General features: G+C 43.8%; 1 protein-coding gene across 1 annotated transcript in view; it reads left to right on the top strand.

Annotated features, from left to right (window-relative positions):
- LOC311066064 (E3 ubiquitin-protein ligase TRIM35-like) overlaps positions 1-5,711 on the top strand; it is a 37,941-nt gene extending 32,230 nt beyond the window's left edge. Inside the window, exons 5-6 of the mRNA XM_084087037.1 lie at positions 2,027-2,145; positions 4,384-5,711. Coding sequence (XP_083943163.1) covers positions 2,027-2,145; positions 4,384-4,916 — 652 coding nt within the window. The 3' untranslated portion in view covers positions 4,917-5,711. The remainder of the gene's footprint in view (positions 1-2,026; positions 2,146-4,383) is intronic.
- Positions 5,712-23,467: the final 17,756 nt, after the last annotated feature.

Raw genomic sequence — 23,467 nt, forward strand, 5'->3', positions numbered from 1 at the left:
ATTAGCTCGAGCAGTAAGGAAATTTGGGGAAATATTAAAAATCATAACTCATAGTCATAATTCATAAATTTCACATATGCTATTACATTACCTGCTAACTATCAAAAATATTTCGTTCTATAACTGGTCTCTCATCAGTCATTCGACCAGCGAATGCTTTGATTATACCAGTTAAGAAGGAATATTTATATTATCAAACCTCAGACAGATTCTCTCCTGGCCGTGGATGCAAATTGCTGGGTTTATGAATTAAAATAAAGAGCTAGTAGCTAGATCTTATCGCAATTTCATTGACAATTACATTGGTGGGATTGTAACACAGAGTCAGTCAAAGTATAAAAGATTTATTTAATCAAAAATGACACACAAAGGATTATATGCATATAGGAAGTAATATAGGCTAATCTACGTACGTAAAATTACACAAGACCCACGAACGTTTAGACAAACAAACATAAACATGACTTGATCAAAATGAAACTAGGAAGAAAGTGAGGGAGAAAGTATGGTAATTTACAAACAGAACCTTTTAAGAGACAACTGTGAAAGCAGCTTCGAGAGAGATCATTTTATACGTTACTTGCGATTCTGTTCCTTTGTCTGTGTGAAGCTGGGCTTCGGGACCACGTGCGTATCTTGGCTGGACCGTGTCTCATCGATTTGTAGGCTTGCGTTTCGCGTGAAGTTCTTAAAAGCTTACTTGAAAGTAACATTACCGAGTGAAGACTTCTTTTCCCTGTACGGGAAAGGCGAGAAAACTTAGTTACAGGACGAAGCTGGATTTTTACATCCGCGGTTCGTTTGGATGAAGGCCCTGTGCCTTCTCCCGCTCCGCTGCTGGTGCAGGGAGGGGTGAGAGTTCAGAGTTCGGAGTCACGAGGGTGAGAGTGTATGAGAGCAGAGAGAGAGAGCGTCTGCTTGTGTTGTGGTTTTTAAAGCAGCGCGGGGTAACGCCCTGTTTGATGACGGGACCCAATGGAATCTTTCGGTTCTGAGGCGGGAGCGTTTCATTGTTTGTGAAGGAACGCCTCTTCTGATCGTACACAGAAAAATGCATTAAAACTTTAATACCACATTATGTCTAGGAATAAACATTTGTGCGGAATATAGTTTATATTTCTGTACAAAGAAGCTCAGTACGATCCGTAGGATATCATACCCGACATTAATATCAGTTAATGAAACAGATACATCTCAAATGTATCAACACACGTGTCCATTACATCTGCAGAGGTGCATAAATATCTCAATTTATCCCATCACAACCCATAGACAAGAAAACTACATAAAAACATTTTGATAATGGTTCATGCGTGTGTGTAACTTGTATTTTAGGAGTTTCAGAGTGGTTTGGTGTGTGTGTGATTCAGAGCGGGTTTTCTGTTGAGATCGGAATGTCAGTAATGTCTTTGAAGCTCACACTGTCGAGAGGGGGGAAGTGAGTCATAAAAAGGGTTTCAGATACAGACTTTGCCAAGTCTGTGGGAATTAGAAAGTGTCTTCACTTTTAATTAGTATATAAATTAAAAGTCCATTTTTACCCATCGAGCCATAGTCGCTACAGTCTCTAATTCAGCACATTTGTCTGTTCGCTTTTCAGAGCCGCCGTCAGTCAAATCCAATTATTAGGGAATTCCATAATAAGTTCAACTCCGCTGAATCGCTACATTATATTTCTCAACGAGACACAACTGACGAAAGTAACCGCCCGTTGTACCTTTCCAGTCAAATATTGCGTTGCAAACATCAATAACAGCTATAAATTGTCATTGCTGGCAAATTACCATGGTATTAGCAGGATAATCCACAGATAGCTGTGCATTTAATGCACGACATGGAGGCAAAGAACCGCCCGATGTGAAGTGGAGTTTAGTTTACTTGTTTTAATTAAAAGGCACCAGAATAGCCTACATGAAATGGTATTTACTCCAGTAACATTTTTCTGGGGGAGGACCCACACAATTTTTTCCTTCCGACGCCCATGATCCAAAGCCACTGCAGTTCTGACTCCTGAATGTTCTTCCAGAGTCCAGAGCTCACAGCCGGATCCACAGATGGCTTCTGGAGCTTTGATTCATGTGCCACGATACTTGGGCAACCTGCCGTTCAGAGTCTGGAAGAAGATGCAGGACATCGTCCAAAACAGTGAGTCTGACAGCAGGAGATCTGAGCTGGACATGATGGATGGGTGGAGAGTTAGGGGCTCTTCATGACAGAGATAGATAGATTAGACACATTTATCATGTTGTTAACATGATTAGCATGTTCTTAGCATGATGCTAACATTTTGCAAACATCCTTTTAATGAAATAATAATAAGTTTAGCATGTTGCTAGCATGATGCTAACTCAATCACCATGTTTCTTGCAAGTTGTGAACATGGTGTTAACATTATTAGCATGCTGCTACTGTGTTTTAGTTAGCATTGTTGACAGTTTTAACACGTAGCTAATCGCTATTAGCAAGTAGCTATTCTGCTAGCATGTGTAGCATGATGAAAGTTCTGTTTGCTAGCATTAGTCAAGGGAGCCAACCACCATGTCTCTACTATGTTCTGGTGCAGAGATATTGGTCTTGCTGAACAGTTGCTAGGGTACTCTGCTTAGTTGCTAGGGAGTGGCTTGGCAGCTGCCAATGATATTACTTTAAAGGCTGCTTGTAAGAATGAATGATATAAACCAACCGCAACTCCTCTATGACATTCAGATTAGAAGATATCCCTCTTTGGATTTGGGTTGCTAGAGTGCTCAACAATGGTTGTTAGGGTGTAGCTAGGAAGTGTTGAAGGTGATTCGTGTTTGTAAGCAGTGATGCTTTGCCTTCACTAATAATAATAATAATTTTTCAAGTAATAAGTCAAACACAACAGACAGTCTTAATAAACTAATTTAAAACAAAACACAGACTATAAGAGCCAATTCATACTTTGCAGTCACGTGACTACCATGGATACCTGGCGGGCAACAAACGGGTATTTTCAACATAGAGTCCTGTATTTCCAGGTCTTTCTAGTAGCTATCAAGTCTGTTAGCGAGCTAGCTGCATAACTATGGACTAGGATTAACTCCAAGGTAGCTAAATTGTGTAAAGTAGACAAGGTTTTTTTTTAAGATAATCGAGCAGTAATAATTACTCCATAAATAATCTAGCTCTTCTGTTGGGTCATCTCTGGTTCTCATTGAAAACCTTAGATATCACAAACCTCAAAACAACCTATCACACACTTTTGTTGTTGTTAGGAAAAAACGACAGCTGTTACTGTGAGTTCACACCGCCGCCGGCGAGAGCGTCAGAGTGCCTGGAAGTCATTTATTTTCAATGAATTTTTCCCGGCGGCGGTGTGAACGTACAGTTAGCCTAGCTTAAACTCATAACACAAACAGCTGACTCGCCGAACCAGCTGGTGGTGTTGATTGATAAAACTACAGGGTAACTTAAAGACACGATTAATTAATGAAGTTTTATGTAACAAAGTTCGGGAGGAGCATGTTCAGGTAATCATCCAATCAGCACAAGAAGAAGCCAGTATAAATAAAGCCTTCCCTTACCTCCTGTCTCATGACAAATTTCTCAGCATCCCGCCACCACCCCATCACCTCACATTCAGATGGGCCTGCTCATAGATACCTATGATCTATACATTCATAGGGGGGAGTACTCTGGGGTCGGGGCGAATTCCGAGCTCGGAGCCCTCCCCCCGGACAGCAAGCCAAATACGCATTAAAATATTACATCAGATTTCATTAACATGTGAACTCGTGAACATGATCATACTCCCATTGTATTCAAACAAGTGTTGAAATGACCTTTGATGGAGTGATGGAATGATCACTGCACAGATACTGTGAATGCTGCTTATCTCATCTGCGGTTAGTGCATCCAATCGCACAACAACTATCTGGCATGTCGTTTACACCTCAAAACACCAACTTCTGTATAGTAAAACTGGCGACGTCCTGGCAAGATCCTTGATTAGTTTACTGGGTTTCGTTGCTGGAGAACAACGTTCTTGCCCGCCAGCCAGTACTTGTGACGTGTGAAGATGATCAGATGCTGAAGATCAGACACACACTTACAGTTCTTCATCATCATCATAAATCTCAACAGATCTCATTGATTTATTGTTATTTAACTTTCCCAAAGTATCAGTTTCTCTTGATGGACACAAATGTCTGAATCTCATATTTAATGTTTGTAGTTGATGCCGTTAAACGCTGATGATAAAAACGAGTGTGAAACTAATAACAGCACTGACAGTGATCAGAGGAAAATGTGTTTGATCAACAGGACGAGTGTCATAATTCATAATAATCTGTGTTGGGTTCACTCTTGATCATTATATGAAGATCAGAATAAAAGCATCTGTTGATTGTGTCTCATCAGCTCCTGTGATTCTGGATCCAAACACTGCGAATCCAGATCTCGTCCTGTCTGATGATCTGACCAGTGTGACAAACATCGGGAACTATCAACCTGTTCCTGATAATCCAGAGAGATTTGACTGTCATTCCTGTGTTCTGGGTTCAGAGGGTTTTAACTCAGGAACACACTGCTGGGATGTGGAGGTTAAAGAGAGTTCATGGTGGACTCTTGGAGTAACTACAGCATCAAACCAGAGGAAGGGAGATGATTTTTTTGATGTCTGGAGTGTGGAGTATTTTTATGATCAGTGCGTACCGCTTTTAGGATCTGGTTTTTATCAGGACGGACTGTATTTGGGTTCTGGTTTTCGTGTTGAACAGAAGCTTGATCGTGTGAGAGTGAATCTGGACTATGACGGAGGAACGGTGTCGTTCTCTGATCCTGTAACTAACACACATCTACACACATTCACAACCACCTTCACTCACACACTCTTTCCATTCTTCTGTTGTAATTTTGACTCTCTGAGGATCTTACCGGTCAATAGTCAGTAAACGTCACTCCTGTAGATCTGGATCTTCCTGCTTTCATCATGTTTCCAATATTTAATCCATATCTCATGAGTAAGAGTGCTGTAGATCTGAATATCAGTACGGTGGCTGTGATTGGGCCGTGATGATCACATGACTGATATCCAGCACCACAGCAACACTCAGATCAATAAACAAGAAGTTTTCATTTATATTCCACTTCACACAATTAGACCGATTAGAGACCGTTTTAGCATTCATGTTTTCAGGATAATTGACGTTTACCCGATTATTTCAGTCAATGTGTGTTTATTAATCTCTAACTTTTTTGCATCATATTTATATATGATTATATATCTTTTTTTCCCCTTGTATTACATCAAATCACTGAAGCAGTAAATTCTGCACATTCTCAGTGTTTGTTCAACATGAGACTAAATGAATAATTATTTCAGTTATAGAGGAGAAATGATCATTTGTTCATTGGAATAAATGGATGTAAAAGGTTCTTGCTGATAATCTTGTGCTTTAAATAAATAAATAATATGTGATTTAATGCTCAGAGTGAAAGATTAAATGTTTGGGATGATAATTAGGGTTTAAATTGTGGAAACAATACTTTACAGACGTAACATGTTTATTTTACCTTTCTTTCTGCCTTTATTGGAAACTCCTTCAGTCTTCCTTCGTTTGACAGACGCACATTTGTAGTTTTGACGAGCGGCAGAGATTTACAAGGCGCTGTTTTCCTCATCCATTTCAAACAACATGTTATTATATATTATTAAATTGTATACAAACAATTATTTTTATTAACAAGTGTCATGATTTTTTTGTACTTCGTTATAAAGATTATTTATATCAATACTTGATCCAGCAATATTCAGAAACGGGTGCAGCTATTAGGCTATTTTTCTGCTTAACTTTTTTTAAGATTGTAAAAAACAGACAAAATTACAAAAATAAGGAAGAATGATGTTTGAGAGGTAACATGTATTATTCTTACCAATAGTGATAAAATAATTTAATATACAATTTAATTATATGAATATTATTAACCTTTTTGGTGATAATCGATAATCAAAAAATTATCAATAATTGTTATTTCCATGTCGGTAAATATTTTGATGCACTAAACCTTTTTTGTTTGTTTTTTTGCAAACAATCCTTACTGGAAACCTGAATCTAATATGCGATGTAAATCCACTTTGACACTTTAGTTGACTCACCAGATAATAAGCACAAGAATTATTCCATCTATGTATTTTTTCTAACATGTTGTCTTCAATTAGCCATATGGCAGTTTTGTCAGGATCTGCAAGAGAGAGGACCCAGATGCAGAACGAACGTGAAGGGAAGTTTTATTAACAATACTATAGACAGGGCTCAACAAGAAGAGTGAGGTGTGAAACAGTTCAGACAGTAGGGCAGGGCAGATGACACGACGACAGGCAGGAAGGATGATCACTGAAACTAGAACTGGGGTGATGAAGAGCTTGAAGACTGCAGAGAACCAGGTGGGATGATGGTGTGGAACACAAACAGGAACGCAAGGAACCGGAGGCTTGATGATCTCTTCAGTGTGAAAGGTGCTACAGTCTAGCTGTCAGACAGTGGGGGTCAATGGCCAGTAAATCTCAGGATGCAAGGCAGGGCAGGAACAAACACAAGAGACAAGGCACAAGAGTATAATTATGCAAATAAAGAATAAAACCTAAAACAGAACAAAGACTAGAGAGGAAAAAGAAAAGAGCTAGGAATAAAACGAATGGAACTCGCAATCAAAAATTAAAATAAAACAAAAAAACAAACTTATAGGTAACTAGAAACTAGTGATGTTACATTTGACACTGAAGCTTCAAAGCGCGTATCGAGTACGCAGTGCAATTTCTCATGAAGCTCTCATGAAGTGCAGTTCCACTCTGGCTCCACATGAGGGCGCTCACATGACGAGTGCAGTTCCACTCTTGCTCCACATGAGGGCGCTCACAGGACGGGCGCTTCCACTCTGGCTCCACATGAGGGCGCTCACAGGACGAGTGCAGTTCCACTCTGGCTCCACATGAGGGCGCTCACAGGACGAGTGCAGTTCCACTCTGGCTCCACATGAGGTCGCTCACAGGACGAGTGCAGTTCCACTCTGGCTCCACATGAGGTCACTCACAGGACGAGTGCAGGTCCACTCTGGCTCCACATGAGGTCGCTCACAGGACGAGTGCAGTTCCACTCTGATTTCACATGAGGGCGCTCACAGGACGAGTGCAGTTCCACTCTGGCTCCACATGAGGTCGCTCACAGGACGAGTGCAGTTCCACTCTGGCTCCACATGAGGTCACTCACAGGACGAGTGCAGGTCCACTCTGGCTCCACATGAGGGCGCTCACAGGACGAGTGCAGTTCCACTCTGGCTCCACATGAGGTCACTCACAGGACGAGTGCAGGTCCACTCTGGCTCCACATGAGGTCACTCACAGGACGAGTGCAGTTCCACTCTGGCTCCACATGAGGGCGCTCACAGGACGAGTGCAGTTCCACTCTGCCTCCACATGAGGGCGCTCGCAGGACGAGTGCAGTTCCACTCTGGCTCCACATGAGGGCGCTCGCAGGACGAGTGCAGTTCCACTCTGGCTCCACATGAGGTCGCTCGCAGGACGAGTGCAGTTCCACTCTGATTTCACATGAGGGCGCTCACAGGACGAGTGCAGGTCCACTCTGGCTCCACATGAGGGCGCTCACAGGACGAGTGCAGTTCCACTCTGGCTCCACATGAGGTCGCTCACAGGACGAGTGCAGTTCCACTCTGGCTCCACATGAGGTCACTCACAGGACGAGTGCAGTTCCACTCTGGCTCCACATGAGGTCGCTCACAGGACGAGTGCAGGTCCACTCTGGCTCCACATGAGGTCGCTCACAGGACGAATGCAGTTCCACTCTGATTTCACATGAGGGCGCTCACAGGACGAGTGCAGTTCCACTCTGGCTCCACATGAGTTCCACTCTGGCTCCACATGAGGTCGCTCACAGGACGAGTGCAGTTCCACTCTGATTTCACATGAGGGCGCTCACAGGACGAGTGAAGGTCCACTCTGGCTCCACATGAGGTCGCTCACAGGACGAGTGCAGTTCCACTCTGGCTCCACATGAGGTCGCTCACAGGACGAGTGCAGGTCCACTCTGGCTCCACATGAGGTCGCTCACAGGACGAGTGCAGGTCCACTCTGGCTCCACATGAGGGCGCTCACAGGACGAGTGCAGTTCCACTCTGGCTCCACATGAGGTCGCTCGCAGGACGAGTGCAGTTCCACCCTGGCTCCACATGAGGTCGCTCGCAGGACGAGTGCAGTTCCACCCTGGCTCCATATGAGGTCGCTCACAGGACGAGTGCAGTTCCACTCTGGCTCCACATGAGGTCACTTACAGGACGAGTGCAGTTCCACTCTGATTCCACATGAGGGCGCTCACAGGACAAGTGCAGTTCCACTCTGATTCCACATGAGGTCGGTTCCACTCTGATTCCACATGAGGTCGCTCGCAGGACGAGTGCAGTTCCACCCTGGCTCCACATGAGGTCGCTCACAGGACGAGTGCAGTTCCACTCTGGCTCCACATGAGGTCACTCACAGGACGAGTGCAGGTCCACTCTGGCTCCACATGAGGGCGCTCACAGGACGAGTGCAGTTCCACTCTGGCTCCACATGAGGGCGCTCGCAGGACGAGTGCAGTTCCACCCTGGCTCCACATGAGGTCGCTCACAGGACGAGTGCAGTTCCACTCTGGCTCCACATGAGGTCACTCACAGGACGAGTGCAGTTCCACTCTGATTCCACATGAGGGTGCTCACAGGACAAGTGCAGTTCCACTCTGATTCCATATGAGGGTGCTCACAGGACAAGTGCAGTTCCACTCTGGCTCCACATGAGGGCGCTCACAGGACGAGTGCAGTTCCACTCTGGCTCCACATGAGGGCGCTCACAGGACGAGTGCAGTTCCACTCTGGCTCCACATGAGGGCGCTCACAGGACGAGTGCAGTTCCACTCTGGCTCCACATGAGGGCACTCACAGGACGAGTGCAGTTCCACTCTGGCTCCACACTCCACATGAGGGCGCTCACAGGACGAGTGCAGTTCCACTCTGGCTCCACATGAGGGCACTCACAGGACGAGTGCAGTTCCACTCTAGCTCCACATGAGGGCGCTCACAGGACGAGTGCAGTTCCACTCTGGCTCCACATGAGGGCGCTCACAGGACGAGTGCAGTTCCACTCTGGCTCCACATGAGGGCGCTCACAGGACGAGTGCAGTTCCACTCTGGTCCACATGAGGGCGCTCACAGGACGAGTGCAGTTCCACTCTGGTCCACACGAGGGTGCTCAGAGAACGAGTGCAGTTCCACCCTGGCTCCATATGAGGGCGCTCACAGGACGAGTGCAGTTCCGCTCTGGCTCCACACGAGGGCGCTCACAGGACGAGTGCAGTTCCGCTCTGGCTCCACACGAGGGCGTTCAAAGGACGAGTGCAGTTCTACTCTGGTCCACACGAGGGCGCTCACAGGACGAGTGCAGTTCCACCCTGGCTCCATATGAGGGCACTCACAGGACGAGTGCAGTTCCGCTCTGGCTCCACACGAGGGCGCTCACAGGACGAGTGCAGTTCCGCTCTGGCTCCACACGAGGGCGCTCACAGGACGAGTGCAGTTCCGCTCTGGCTCCACACGAGGGCGCTCACAGGACGAGTGCAGTTCCGCTCTGGCTCCACACGAGGGCACTCACAGGACGAGTGCAGTTCCACTCTGGTCCACATGAGGGCGCGCACAGGACGAGTGCAGTTCCATTCTGGTCCACATGAGGGCGCTCACAGGACGAGTGCAGTTCCACTCTGGCTCCACACGAGGGCGCTCACAGGACGAGTGCAGTTCCACTCTGGTTCCACACGAGGGCGCTCACAGGACGAGTGCAGTTCCACTCTGGTCCACACGAGGGCGCTCACAGGACGAGTGCAGTTCCACTCTGGTTCCATACGAAGGCGCTCACAGGACGAATGCAGTTCCACTCTGGCTCCACACGAGGGCGCTCACAGGATGAGTGCAGTTCCACTCTGGTCAACACGAGGGCGCTCACAGGACGAGTGCAGTTCCGCTCTGGCTCCACACGAGGGCGCTCACAGGACGAGTGCAGTTCCGCTCTGGCTCCACATGATGGCGCTCACAGGACGAGTGCAGTTCCGCTCTGGCTCCACATGATGGCGCTCACAGGACGAGTGCAGTTCCGCTCTGGCTCCACACGAGTGCAGTTCCGCTCTGGCTCCACACGAGGGCGCTCACAGGACGAGTGCAGTTCCACTCTGGCTCCACACGAGTGCAGTTCTACTCTGGTCCACATGAGGGCGCTCACAGGACGAGTGCAGTTCCACCCTTGCTCCATATGAGGGCGCTCACAGGACGAGTGCAGTTCCGCTCTGGCTCCACACGAGGGCGCTCACAGGACGAGTGCAGTTCCGCTCTGGCTCCACACGAGGGCGCTCACAGGACGAGTGCAGTTCCGCTCTGGCTCCACACGAGGGCGCTCACTGGACGAGTGCAGTTCCACTCTGGTCCACATGAGGGCGCTCACAGGACGAGTGCAGTTCCACTCTGGTTCCACACGAGGGCGCTCACAGGACGAGTGCAGTTCCGCTCTGGCTCCATATGAGGGCGCTCACAGGACGAGTGCAGTTCCGCTCTTGTCCACATGAGGGCGCTCACAGGACGAGTGCAGTTCCACTCTGGTTCCACACGAGGGCGCTCACAGGACGAGTGCAGTTCCACCCTGGCTCCATATGAGGGCGCTCACAGGACGAGTGCAGTTCCGCTCTGGCTCCACACGAGGGCGCTCACAGGACGAGTGCAGTTCCGCTCTGGCTCCATATGAGGGCGCTCACAGGACGAGTGCAGTTCCGCTCTGGCTCCACACGAGGGCGCTCACAGGACGAGTGCAGTTCCACCCTGGGTCCATATGAGGGCGCTCACAGGATGAGTGCAGTTCCGCTCTGGTTCCACACGAGGGCGCTCACAGGAAGAGTGCAGTTCCGGTCTGGCTCCACACGAGGGCGCGCACAGGACGAGTGCAGTTCCATTCTGGTCCACATGAGGGCGCTCACAGGACGAGTGCAGTTCCACTCTGGCTCCACACGAGTGCAGTTCTACTCTGGTCCACATGAGGGCGCTCACAGGACGAGTGCAGTTCCACCCTGGCTCCATATGAGGGCGCTCACAGGACGAGTGCAGTTCCGCTCTGGCTCCACACGAGGGCGCTCACAGGACGAGTGCAGTTCCGCTCTGGCTCCACACGAGGGCGCTCACAGGACGAGTGCAGTTCCGCTCTGGCTCCACACGAGGGCGCTCACTGGACGAGTGCAGTTCCACTCTGGTCCACATGAGGGCGCTCACAGGACGAGTGCAGTTCCACTTAGGGTTCCACACGAGGGCGCTCACAGGACGAGTGCAGTTCCGCTCTGGCTCCATATGAGGGCGCTCACAGGACGAGTGCAGTTCCGCTCTTGTCCACATGAGGGCGCTCACAGGACGAGTGCAGTTCCACTCTAGTTCCACACGAGGGCGCTCACAGGACGAGTGCAGTTCCACCCTGGCTCCATATGAGGGCGCTCACAGGACGAGTGCAGTTCCGCTCTGGCTCCACACGAGGGCGCTCACAGGACGAGTGCAGTTCCGCTCTGGCTCCATATGAGGGCGCTCACAGGACGAGTGCAGTTCCGCTCTGGCTCCACACGAGGGCGCTCACAGGACGAGTGCAGTTCCACCCTGGGTCCATATGAGGGCGCTCACAGGACGAGTGCAGTTCCGCTCTGGTTCCACACGAGGGCGCTCACAGGACGAGTGCAGTTCCGCTCTGGCTCCACACGAGGGCGCTCACAGGACGAGTGCAGTTCCGCTCTGGCTCCACATGAGGGCGCTCACAGGACGAGTGCAGTTCCACTCTGGCTCCACATGAGGGCGCTCACAGGACGAGTGCAGTTCCACTCTGGCTCCACATGAGGGCGCTCACAGGACGAGTGCAGAATGAATGCACTATGCACACAATCTATGGCGCTATACCCCTCAAAATCCACTTTTCTCAGGATATAATTTTTTGTCTAGTAATTTGAATGTTGTATTTGAAAGGAGATGCAAAGAAATTACACATTGCTGGGTGTTAGATTTTTTTAGAGTCACTTATTTGCTTTAAAAAGTCTTTTAAAATGTCAGTGACGTCACACACATCGTACAATCAGAGATACTGTTTTACGGCAATTTGGTGCTTTCGTGCTCTGCACTTTCTTTTCTCTCGAGGCATCGACAACACAGCTGACACAGGCAAACACACGTGCTAGAAGAGTTTTTGTTTTGTTGTTTTAAAAGTGTGATGATTCTGCCATCTAGTCCTTGTCATTCTTTAATTCTTGAGGCAGGATCATGACAGACCCATGTTGTGTGTACAAGCACATGGCCATTTGTTTGGGCCATGTGCTTATGTTGTCTCGTTCTCTTGCCCCGCCCCCTTGTTATCCTCGTTTTGTCATTATTGCTTTACCTGTGTCACCTGTTGTGTTATCAGTAGTCTCCCTATTTATTCCCCTTGTGTTTGTTGTCTTGTGTCGGTTCATTGTTACATGTTATCAAAAGGACGTAAGTACTCGTTTATTCAACTGTCGACCTATAACCCATGTTGAACTTGCAAAACCTACAATCAAATCTGAGATTTCTCAACGGCAATTGGGTGAAAGAGACACTAGGGATGGGGAAATGAAGCCTCATGAATCACTGAAGCTTTCCTCTGACTGTTCCGGGAAAAGATTCAAAGCTTCGAGAGTGTCGAGAACAGCGCTGAGAACAGCGCCATCTGGTGCTTATTTAAAATAAAGCAGCCAGAAGCCTGTGTTAGAAGCTCTGGCAGATGAAGCAACCACAACACACTCCATAGTTTCAATGTTATGTGTACAAATAAAAGCCTTACATGTTTGTGTTTGATTTGTTCATTAAATAAATTCATTTCTTTTATAAGCTTATATGATTCAATAAGATTTAATGTAGGCCTACTCTCTCTCTCTCTCTCTCTCTACACACACACACACACACACACACACACACACAATGAATAAGGACATTGTCTGATAGTATCATCTGTTATTAAATGTCAATATCAATAATTGTAAATATCAACCAGACTGAAGCAACAATGACTCGTTAAATACGATCTGAAGTTCGAGCCTTCTTACACCCAAAGCGAAACGCGCACGTGACTGGACAGAAAGTGAGGCTTCGTTTGTCATCGATCACGTGACTCTAGTAAACCAATAAACGCCTCGATACGGGGCTTCACTACAAATTGTGTCGCTTATGTGATACGCGCATCGAAGCTTCAGTGTCATATGTAACATCACTAAGAGACACATTTAGCCGTCTAGCTCCATAGACTCCCATTCATTCTGCACTCATGGGCGATCGCCCCCAGTGGAGCTCTGGTGGAACTACAACCAACATTCGGTACAATAGGACTCAATAGGGAGTGGCCAGGCTCTCTGTAGACGGGCTCTGGTATTGTTTTCAGAGAAACACGTGATCAACGAAAAACGAAGCCTCACTTTCTTTCCAGTCACGTGATTGCTTCACTTTGTGTGTCGGAATGTTTGAACCCAGATCACTACTCTACAGGTTTATGGAAGTTTAACTCCATTTACTAACATTTTTATATATACACTGCTCAAAAAAATTAAAGGAACACTTTGAAAACACATCAGATCTCAATGGGGAAAAATATCATGCTGGATATCTATACTAATATGGACTGGGTAATGTGTTATGAACGAAAGGATGCCACATCGTTTGATGGAAATGAAAATAATCAACCTACAGAGGATTGAATTCAAAGACACCCCGGAAATCTAAGTGAAAAAATGATGCAGCAGGCTTGTCAATTTTGCTGAAATTTCATTGCAGCAACTCAAAATGGTTCTCAGTAGTTTGTATGGCCCCCACGTGCTTGTATGCATGCCTGACAACGTCGGGACATGCTCCTACTGAGACGACGGATGGTGTCCTGGGGTATTTCCTCCCAGATCTGGACCAGCGCATCACTGAGCTCCTGGACAGTCTGAGGTGCAACCAGGTGATGTCAGATGGACCGAAACACAATGTCCCAGAGGTGTTCTATTGGATGTAGGTCAGGTGAGCGTGGTGGCCCTTCAATGGTATCATTCCTTCATCCTCCAGGAACTGCCTGCATGCTCTCGCCACATGAGGCCGGGCATTGTTGTGCACCAGGAGGAACCCAGGACCCACTGCACCAGCATAGGGTCTAACAATGGATCCAAGGATTTCATCCCGATACCTAATGGCAGTCAGGGTGCCATTGTCTAGCCTGCAGAGGTCTGTGCGTCCCTCCATGGATATGCCTCCCCAGACCCTCACTGACCCACCACCAAACCGGTCATGCTGAACGATGTTACAGGCAGCATAACATTCTCCACGGCTTCTCCAGACCCTTTCCTGTCTGTCACGTGCTCAGGGTGAACCTGCTCTCATTTGTGAAAACCACAGGGCACCAGTGGCGGACCTGCCAATTCTGGTGTTCAATGGGAAATGCCAATCGAGCTCCCTGGTGCTGGGCAGTGAGCACAGGGCCCACTAGAAGACGTCGGGCCCTCAGGCCACCCTCATGAAGTCTGTTTCTGATTGTTTGGTCAGAGACATTCACACCAGTGGCCTGCTGGAGGTCATTTTGTAGGGTTCTGGCAGTGCTCATCATGTTCCTCCTCGCACAAAGGAGCAGATACCGGTCCTGCTGATGGGTTAAGGACCTTCTACGGCCCTGTCCAGCTCTCCTAGAGTAGCTGTCTGTCTTCCTGGAATCTCCTCCATGCTCTTGAGACTGTGCTGGGAGACACAGCAAACCTTCTGGCAATGGCACGTATTGATGAGCCATCCTGAAGGAGCTGGACTGCCTGCGCAACCTCTGTAGGGTCCAGGTATCGCCTCATGCTACCAGTAGTGACACTGACCCTAGCCAAATGCAAAACTGGTGAAAAACAGTCTGAAAAGATGAGTAGGGAAAAAATGTCAGTGGCCTCCACCTGTAAAACCATTCCTGTTTTGGGGGTTGTCTCACTGTTGCCCATCTAGTGCACCTGCTGTTAATTTCATTAACACTAAAGCAGCTGAAACTGATTACCAACCCCCTCTGTTACTTAACCCTCTGAGGTCTGAGCTGTTTTCTGGGCCCTGGAGGTGTTCTGACATGCTCTGACATTTCTGGTTATTTCTGTTACTTGTGACATTTTCATGGCTAAAGTCTAATTACACTGTATTCAGCACAAACTCTGCTACAATAATATATCAGCAGCATGTATGTAAAAGTTTGTAGTTTTGAGATAATGACATTTATGCGTGGTTTTTGAAAATACAAAAAAAAATTCTCACTGAAATAAGGCCATGAAACCCATACTGATTATTTCTTCACAAGACTTTTGAAAATTGTATGACGTAGCCTAGAATATTTGCTGCAAAACTATGTGAAAATCACCCTGACTGCTCATTCAGATAAGACAATATATTGATTTAAAAATTTTACGACGTGTTTTGTGTGAAAAAGCCTTATGCGAGAGCTCATTAATATGTAAGCTTTTCTCACCTGAGAAAGACAAAGAACCTCCCCTAACGGCCCTATTAGGAGCTATCAGGCCCCTATCATTCTGAGCAACCTTGCACAATACTGTAAATGAGGAGATTTAAAAAATAATGGCTTTTAAATTGTTTGGATTTATTTACAACACAACATAATCCAAAGATACACAACAAATGCCAAAAAAGCACTTCAAAGACAGAGACCTTTGTGCCATTCCTAAAAACATTGTACATACCTTTCATTTCCAAGATTTTCACTTTACCATGTTCACGTACTGAGACTCATGTGAATGTTGAAGTCCTCAGTGGCATCTGGGACCTGAAAAAAAAAAAAGTGAACATACTGATATCAAGAGAAAGGCCTGCACGATTTTGGAAATAAATATTAGATTTTTCTGGTTAAAATTGCTTTTTAAAATTCCTTTTTAAAATTCACAGAATACACACACACACACACGTTTCCAACGATATATAATATAATGAACACCAGGTTTGTTGTGCCTTGTAGGCATAAGGTATATGCGCAGTGCGGATAAAATAATAATAACAATAAATAACCTATAGCAGCCTATAAATCTTCCAAAAGAAGCTAGAGAAAAATATATTGATTATCATGTTACTTCAAATGTTTCCATCCGTTATGATGATATGAAATGAGATAATAATAAAAACATGAAGCCGTTTGGTGCGTTTTGCTTTCATCCAAAATATGATACATTCAAACGCGATCGCTTGCAAAATATGATACATTCAAACGCGATCGCTTGCAAAATATGATACATTCAAACGCGATCACTCTCAAATATAAAACATTATGGTTACCATAAACATATCTATGTTTGAGCAGATATCCACAAACACAGTAAACACATATGATACATTCAAACGCGATCGCTTGCAAAATATGATACATTCAAACGCGATCGCTTGCAAAATATGATACATTCAAACGCGATCACTCTCAAATATAAAACATTATGGTTACCATAAACATATCTATGTTTGAGCAGATATCCACAAACACAGTAAACACGGGTCTAAATATTATAATATTCCCCATATATCTAGCAACAGTTCAGCTGCAACGTGACATTTATGCAACAATAACAAACTAGGCTATGTAAGAATTTCTTACCTTATCTTTCTTGTCTTCAAATCGCGTTCTTCTTCTTCTGAGGTAGCCTAAATCCAATGTAAGCTCAGGCACGTCTTTCAAACTCGACGAAAAGTGAAGTGAAGTGTTTTGTTGTTGAGGTAACGAGCGCGTTCGCGTTCCATGTGGAGATTTGCATGTGAATATCTTTTGCGCGAGTAGGCGTGGCCAAATTAACTGTAATGAGCAAGCGTTTGAGAAGCTGGACATCTTGTTGGTTTTATACAAATTACTTAAACAGAGAATATTTGTTTTCGTTTTGAATCCGATCATTTAAAAGTACACACTTAAATGTTTATAAAGGTATATGGCTCATAAATGTGTGACAAGTATTCGCTGAGTTTTGTTTCAGTTTATAGACGTGCTCAAGAAAAAAAAGTTCACCGCGACGGAGAGGCAGAACGCACACCCTGTTTATTTTCTTTATTTTACAAAAGCACAATGTTTTGATTTGATTGTAAGTGGACACATACAAAAGGAGAAATATCACAGATTCTTTTTTTATATTTCTTTTTTCTGTATGACCATAAATGATGGAGTAATTTAAGTTTATAGTGCTACAATGTGGAGAAAATCCGGCAAAACGCGTCGGCGCGTTTGTCGACCTCAGAGGGTTAACTGACCAGATCAATATCCCAGGAGTTTAACTGACTTGATGCTATTCTCTGATTAAAAAGTGTATATATATATATATATATATATATATATATATATATATATACTGTATATATATAAGTAAGCCTACAGCCTATGTTACATGATCATATATTCTGACACATAAACAGCATTGAAAGCATAAAATAATTAGACCAACCTTTACTTGCATCAAGCAACTATATTTATTTTATTGCCACACTTTAATATGTGAATTATATTATCAGAAAACTGAACATTTAGCATTGTCAGGGTTTTATTTGTGCTTAATGGATAAAACAACGGCGCACTCAGCTGCGCATAAACATGGCTGCTGTAAATTTGACCTGCCACAAGGAGGCGCTGTTTTCGACACTCTTGATGCTTCGAAACTTTTCCCGAAACATTCAAGGGAAAGCCTCCGTGCTTCATGAGGCTTCATTTGCTCATCCCTACTAGAAACTGGAGAAGATAACCTAGAGAAGAAATAAAACTAAAAGAGAGAGAGAAAAAAAAAACTAACTAGAACAAGACTTGAAGGAAAAAGCAAAAGGACACACTACTGCTAGAAACGATCAAATACTCGACTAGAACAGGAACTAAGTTTAACCATACAAAGGCAAGCAAACAAGACGAACCAGCAAAGACATGAGGGAAAGAGGCACAATATAAAGGGACCAGAGCACATGAGGATCAGGTGAGCACAATTAGTGAAACAAGGACTAGATTTGAGGTGTGTTCGACATCGGCTGGATGTAACCGATCGGCGAGAGTAGCCGCGGGAGGAGCTAAAATGAAGAAAGAAGAAGAAAGAAACTCATACAGGTTTTGAACAACTCTAGGGTTAGTAAATGATGACAGAGTTTTAACTTTTGGGTGAACTATCCCTGTAAGTGTACATAAGAATCAGAGGTGGGAGTAAGTCACTAAATGCAAGTCTCAAGTCAAGTCCAAGTCTTAACATTGCAAGTCAAAGTCAAGTCAAGTCATTCTGTTGTAAGGGTCAAGTCAAGTCAAGTCAAGTCATACTCTTTGTCAAGTCAAGTCAAGTCGCAACTTAGTCATCAAGTCATACCAAGTCACACACAGGCTCGTTTTACACATTTTTTTAACTCTGGGACTTTTATTACTTATTTAGACACAGAGGGCTGATGGGTTACAAAAATAAACAAATTAACTTGTATGTAATAAATAAAATATCGTTAAGAAGCACTTTAAATGCTCTAAAATAAAAATAAATTAAATGAACACAAGTAAACAAGAATTAATAAAACTTTTCCCATCTTGTGCTAGCCCTACATATAGTTATTTTGCTGTGATGTCCCCTATGAAAGTGTGAACTAAACAAAAACATTCAAAATTTCAATTTAATCAAATTAGGCCAACCTGAACACGCTTAAAAAGAACTAAGAATCTGGGAATTTCATATTATTGTAAGTTTTTCAGACAGTCGAATGTGCTGATGTTCCCTTCTCAGGAGGAGTCAGAACTACAGCTGTTAAACTGGATCATTTCTATCTATGAACACCCTGATGTATCTGTGTAAACATGGAGTGAACATTGTCACATGCCCCCATCTCAACATATAGTAATAATACCTATAAGTGTCCAGGGATGCAAACACATGTGGTCAAAAAAGAGAGAGGTTATCGAAGCCCTCATCCCGCGGCAAATTTCCAGATACTTACATAATTGTGATGAATTTAATCCTTTTTAAGTTATTATTTTGCAGTGTAAGATTACAGTTAACACCTTTAAATATTACATAAATGTATTGTGTATTTTTATTAAACTTAATGAGTGTATAAATCAGCAGCAAAAAGTAATTCTTGAAAAAATCTGCACAGTAATTTTATAAAAACTAAATGAAGTTTTATGTAACAAAGTTCGGGAGGAGCATGTTCAGGTAATCATCCAATCAGTACAAGAAGAAGCCAGTATAAATAAAGCCTTCCCTTACCTCCTGTCTCATATCAAATTTCTCAGCATCCCGCCACCACCCCATCACCTCACATTCAGATGGGCCTGCTCATAGATACCTATGATCTATACATTCATAGGGGGGAGTACTCTGGGGTCGGGCCGAATTCCGAGCTCGGAGCCCTCCCCCCGGACAGCAAGCCAAATACGCATTATAATATTACATCAGATTTCATTAACATGTGAACTCGTGAAACATGTTAATAAAAACAAATTACTATTAGTACTCTTATAAAATTCAGTCAGGCAATCATACATTTCACAATTTTATATTTATATATTAATGTCAAGAATTCAGAAGTGTATATATTTATATAGCCAACACCACACAGAAATAATATACAATTAAATTATGCTTATTTTAAATGTATTGAGCAGGCTAGGTATAAAAAATATAGGCTTTTAATAATCTTTCAGTGTGGAAAACCATAATAATAAGAAACGCTTCAAAACAGAGCACACAAAGCGCGTATGCAGAATGATGTGCTCAAAGCAACATGGAGTCACAGTGTGCTGCGCTGCACAAGTGCGCATTTAAAAGTTCACGGCACAAAGCGAAGAAATGTCGAGCGCACAAATCCTAGTGTATATCTGTCCAACAGTTTATTGATCATTTGTTTCACAGTTTTAAATTAGTTATTGTGCGTTTGATGCCGATTCATAGTCCTTGTGATGTGTGACAAGCACACGATAGTGAGTCGTTTAAAAACAGCAACAAACTCCAACAAAATAAAGTCATTTTATGCAAATCCACAGCCTTTTATCTACAGATCATGCATTATAATGTGAATATATCATATTGGAGAGTTTTACCGTGCATCCAACCGGAAGAGGCGCGCGCGCTGTTTGATTACTGAATGGAGAGTGATTGACAGACAGCCGCAGAGGAGGGAAAACGAGTTTCCGTAAAATAAAAAAAAATCACAATAATTAAAAAAAAAAAAAAATCCACAAGTCATTTCAAGCAAATAGGCACAAGTCCGAGTCAAGTCTAAAGTCACAAGGAGCAAGTCTAAAGTCAAGTCGAGTCTTTTCAGAGATCTAGTCAAGTAAGTCTCAAGTCCAGAAAATTGCGACTCGAGTCTGACTCGAGTCAAGTCATATGACTCGAGTCTCCCACCTCTGATAAGAATACACATTTCAACTGAGTATGTTTACCTTTTAATTTTTCTTTCTTTGTAAAGACATTTCTCTATTAACATTTTTACATTTTGCATTTAAGAATTATATTAAAAACATATTAAAGAATATTACAACTGAAAATATAAATATTTAAAAACAATAAATAAAATTTCTGCATTCTACTCGACTGTTCGGTTTGTTTGATCACATTTACACTGTATTTTAAAAATTGTTTCACAGACAGAAGTTAATGACATTACAATTCATAGCAGAAGGTCGTTTTGGTTTTGATTGTTTACACTCTCTTGTTGCACAAAGCAGGCAAGAAACAGATGAAGAAAAAAATCAAGCTCACCTTTCATCTCCTCCCATTCATCTCTGTTGAAATAGATGCGTTCAATGTGGTTATCATTCTTATATTTTACAAAAAAATCACACCATGTAAACCCACTAATCCCCATTTGTCCAACAACTTGATAGAGTACAAATGTACTTACATTGGAACAATCACTTATCCATATCAATAAACCTACATTCATATCACCTGTACACTCTGTAATAATGACTCGTTATGTTTTGTCTTAGTCTGAGTACTGAAAGAAAAATGCTTCAAGAGGCTCGGCACGATTGAGTAGCCAGATCAGCCCGTAATACTGACTTTCCTCAGACGCTCAGCATTATGTATTTTTCTAATGTCAGGTATGCATCTTTTACTCTTTATCTCTGAGCATTTTATGTTATTGTATTGATTATCTTTGAATTGATTATGTAATTGGCATGATACATTTAGCTGACTAATAATAAATTGGTAAATTTGGATTTATTCTGACTTACTGTGAAATTATTAACTCTAGATTATGTTAAGTCCATAACACCACAGTTCTGTGCTCAGGTTAGTAAGCGGTAGGGTTGGGTACCGAAACCCGGTTCCAAAAGGGAACCGGTTCTGACGTAAACGGTAGTAACGAGACCGAATAAGAACGAAACTTTCGGTGCCTGATTTCGGTGCCTGACGTTTTTTACCGCCCCCTATAAAACATCTCGCGGCACGAATGATCCAATAATAAAACATCTCCAATAGGCTAAACCAGCAGAGCATTTAGTTCGTTTGTTAAATAAGAGATGATCTAGCGCTGAAATGTGTTTTTTAAATCAAGTGATCAAAGTGCTCGTTGCCGCTGCGATCAGTGGCGCGGATACAGTGTTTTCTCTTGTGGCTCGTGCACACCGTCTTCACTCGGACTCGCGCTTCAATACGTTGCGGAGATCGATCTATTTATGAGGCGCCGTCTATATGATTATGTGCGCGGAGAGTTTGTGTGTGCGTGCTTGCGTCTCATATGAGTATGTGCGCGAGTTTGTGTGTGTGGGTGCTCGCGTCTCAGATGAGTATGAGCGCAGAGAGTTTGTGTGTGTGTTAGTGTCTCAGATGAGTATGAGCGCGGAGAGTTCCGCGCGTCTCGTGTGTGTAGAGTTTGCGTGTGTGTGCGTGAGTGAGCGACTTTAGATGTGACGTTGTGCATTTCATATGTATTAGTTTGAGCATTCAGCAGTATATGTGTGACTACTTAGTATATGTGTATGCAAGGGTTTCATATGTGCGTGAATGAAGTTTGATTTAAGCCCTAGATGGCGCCTCATATCTATTCGTTCTGGTGAAATCACAAAATATAATGGACACAAAGTGTCCCTGCTTGATATACAACCACTGATGAGCATAATCGGTTAAAAAAAATAAAATAATAATACTACGAATGTGGATTAGAACCCAAAACCTCTGACACGCTTGACTAAAGTTCAAGTTCAGCTGCCAGTGTTCCTCTTCGGGTAAGTCTAGTATTTTAATGCCAACTGCAAATCTTGCATATCAAGTATGAAGTATATCATGAAGTATATCTGCTCAGTGTCAGTGATTTCTCTATTTTGTAAAAGTCATAATATGAGAAGACAAAATTTTTATCTTAACTCAAATGTTTTCGACTACATCAGTAGCCTTTTAAACGGCACAATTTTTCATTTAATCAGAAATCAGAAATCTTTTTCAGAAAATCACACACACACACACACACAGAGGTATTATTTTTTTAAAGTGTGTGCGGTTTCGTTTTCTTAAGTACCGTTTCAAGAACCGTTTAAGCACCGGAACCGTTTGAAAAATTCCGAGTAGGTACTGGTATCGGATAAAACCCAACCAATACCCAACCCTAGTAAGCGGACTGGAATCCAGCTTGGGTGGAGCAGAGGAGCACACCGACTGAAGCTTTAGAGATGCGACTAACACATCGGCATTAGTCAATGTATACTTAGGCCCTGTTTACACGAGAACGCTCGCAGGTGAAACGTAAAAATATTTTATCAGATGTGCCTTTCGTTTAGACGGTGACGGCGATCACTTTTGCGTTTTCTCTTCAGATCGTTTCCGTGTAAACGTAGCCTTAGACTGTAGAGGCTAATAATGGGTTTTCTGTTTAGAACGACAGTGTTGTCAGACCAATCTAAATAGTGTGAGCCTCAACTACTGATTATTGTATAGTATTATTCTAACTAAGTGTACAACGGAAATCACAGCATGATTATACAGAGTTACCATAAGTAGGAGTTACAGTAAGTTGGTCAGCTTGGTTCTATGGTAAGGGTCGTGACCTCTGGTTAGATATAATCTTACCTTAATTAAGTGTGTTCAGATCTATGGGGACTAAATAATATATTCTAGAATGAGCAAAGTGGAGAACGGCCGTCTAGGATATTAGTCTATCGCCTCTGTCTAATGGCCGAGACTGACGAGCTTGTGATTATGAGATCGTATATCCGGCCGTGTTACAGGAATCCGGATGAATGGGTGTAATTTCAATAAAGCGGTAAATAGAATAATCAAACCTAAATGTAATGATTAACAAACATCAAATAAACCTTTTTATTTTTGGAGTCAGATGAAACAAAGATGTATTTAAATTAATTAGCTGAACGCTGTAAAGACAGTAACACGCAGTAAACCTTCACCCGCTTATCAGACACTGGCGTTGGGCTGATTGG

The sequence above is a fragment of the Abramis brama genome (genome assembly GCF_963993115.1).
Source record: "Abramis brama genome assembly, chromosome: 16".
Taxonomy (NCBI): domain Eukaryota; kingdom Metazoa; phylum Chordata; class Actinopteri; order Cypriniformes; family Leuciscidae; genus Abramis; species Abramis brama.